Source organism: Formica exsecta, unplaced genomic scaffold (genome assembly GCF_003651465.1).
Source record: "Formica exsecta isolate Colony F162 unplaced genomic scaffold, ASM365146v1 C16344640, whole genome shotgun sequence".
Taxonomy (NCBI): domain Eukaryota; kingdom Metazoa; phylum Arthropoda; class Insecta; order Hymenoptera; family Formicidae; genus Formica; species Formica exsecta.
In genome coordinates, this window is record NW_021846899.1 from 1 (window position 1) to 804 (window position 804).

The following is an 804-nucleotide window of genomic DNA, read 5'->3' on the forward strand; positions in this document are numbered from 1 at the left end:
AAAGAGCGTAAAGTAAACAATAGGGAATCAGAGAAAACTAATACGGAGAACACTACTGTAATCATTATCCATCATTATCTATTAATCGAAGAGCGATGGTGTACTAAGAGATCAAACGTCACGTTGTGGAGGACTAAATAATTGAGAAAATTCTTCAAGAAAATGAATAATCAAGCATTCAGTTTGGCGGAGAGGCTCATACCTTCAACTTATGTACAACAAGGTTTAAATGCCAAAAAATCTCGTGAAAACCTTATACGACATTTTATTGAACATGTAAGTCAAATAATAGCAAAGCTCATTGTGGGTATATGTGTATACATTCTTTTTTTATAATATAATGATTCCCCAACAGCGAAAATGGCCAGAAGAAGGTTGGGACGATGCCACGATAGAAGCGTTTCTATCGGATCTATCGCAAATGGATAGCAATAATTTTCCCTCAAACTGTAGCGTTGGTGAACGCGAAGCGAGAATTGTATCAAATATTGTCGCAAGAAGACATTTTCGTATGGGACATGGCATAGGTAGATCCGGTGATTTGGAAGAAGTACAACCCAAAGCTGCTGGTAGCAGTTTAATGTATAAATTAACAAATTCTTTAGTGCTTGAAGTTATACGATATATGGGTAAGCGAAATATGTGGAAAGATATATTTATCAAGAAGGATATTTCAGACATATATTTAACTGCATAGGAATACACAATAATTTTGTAATTTTAAGTGTTCGAAACTTTCATGTCAAAATTTTGAAAAAATTTGATTTTTATTATAAACTTGTGACTGGTTTTATATATATATAT

At 33.2% G+C, this 804-nt stretch overlaps 1 protein-coding gene across 1 annotated transcript; it reads left to right on the top strand.

Moving 5' to 3' along the window:
- The first annotated feature begins 6 nt into the window (after positions 1-6).
- Positions 7-697, top strand: LOC115235645 (O-phosphoseryl-tRNA(Sec) selenium transferase-like). The gene is made up of 2 exons (XM_029807593.1): positions 7-276; positions 356-697. Exons 1-2 carry the CDS (start codon positions 163-165, stop codon positions 695-697), a joined length of 456 nt encoding a protein of 151 aa, XP_029663453.1. The 5' UTR covers positions 7-162.
- The last annotated feature ends 107 nt before the right edge of the window (positions 698-804 follow it).

Coding starts and splice junctions, on each gene's coding strand:
- LOC115235645 (XM_029807593.1), top strand. CDS start 163: ATGAATAATCAAGCATTCAGTTTGGCGGAGAGGCTCATACCTTCAACT. Junction 277..355: donor TACGACATTTTATTGAACAT/GTAAGTCAAATA, acceptor ATTCCCCAACAG/CGAAAATGGCCAGAAGAAGG.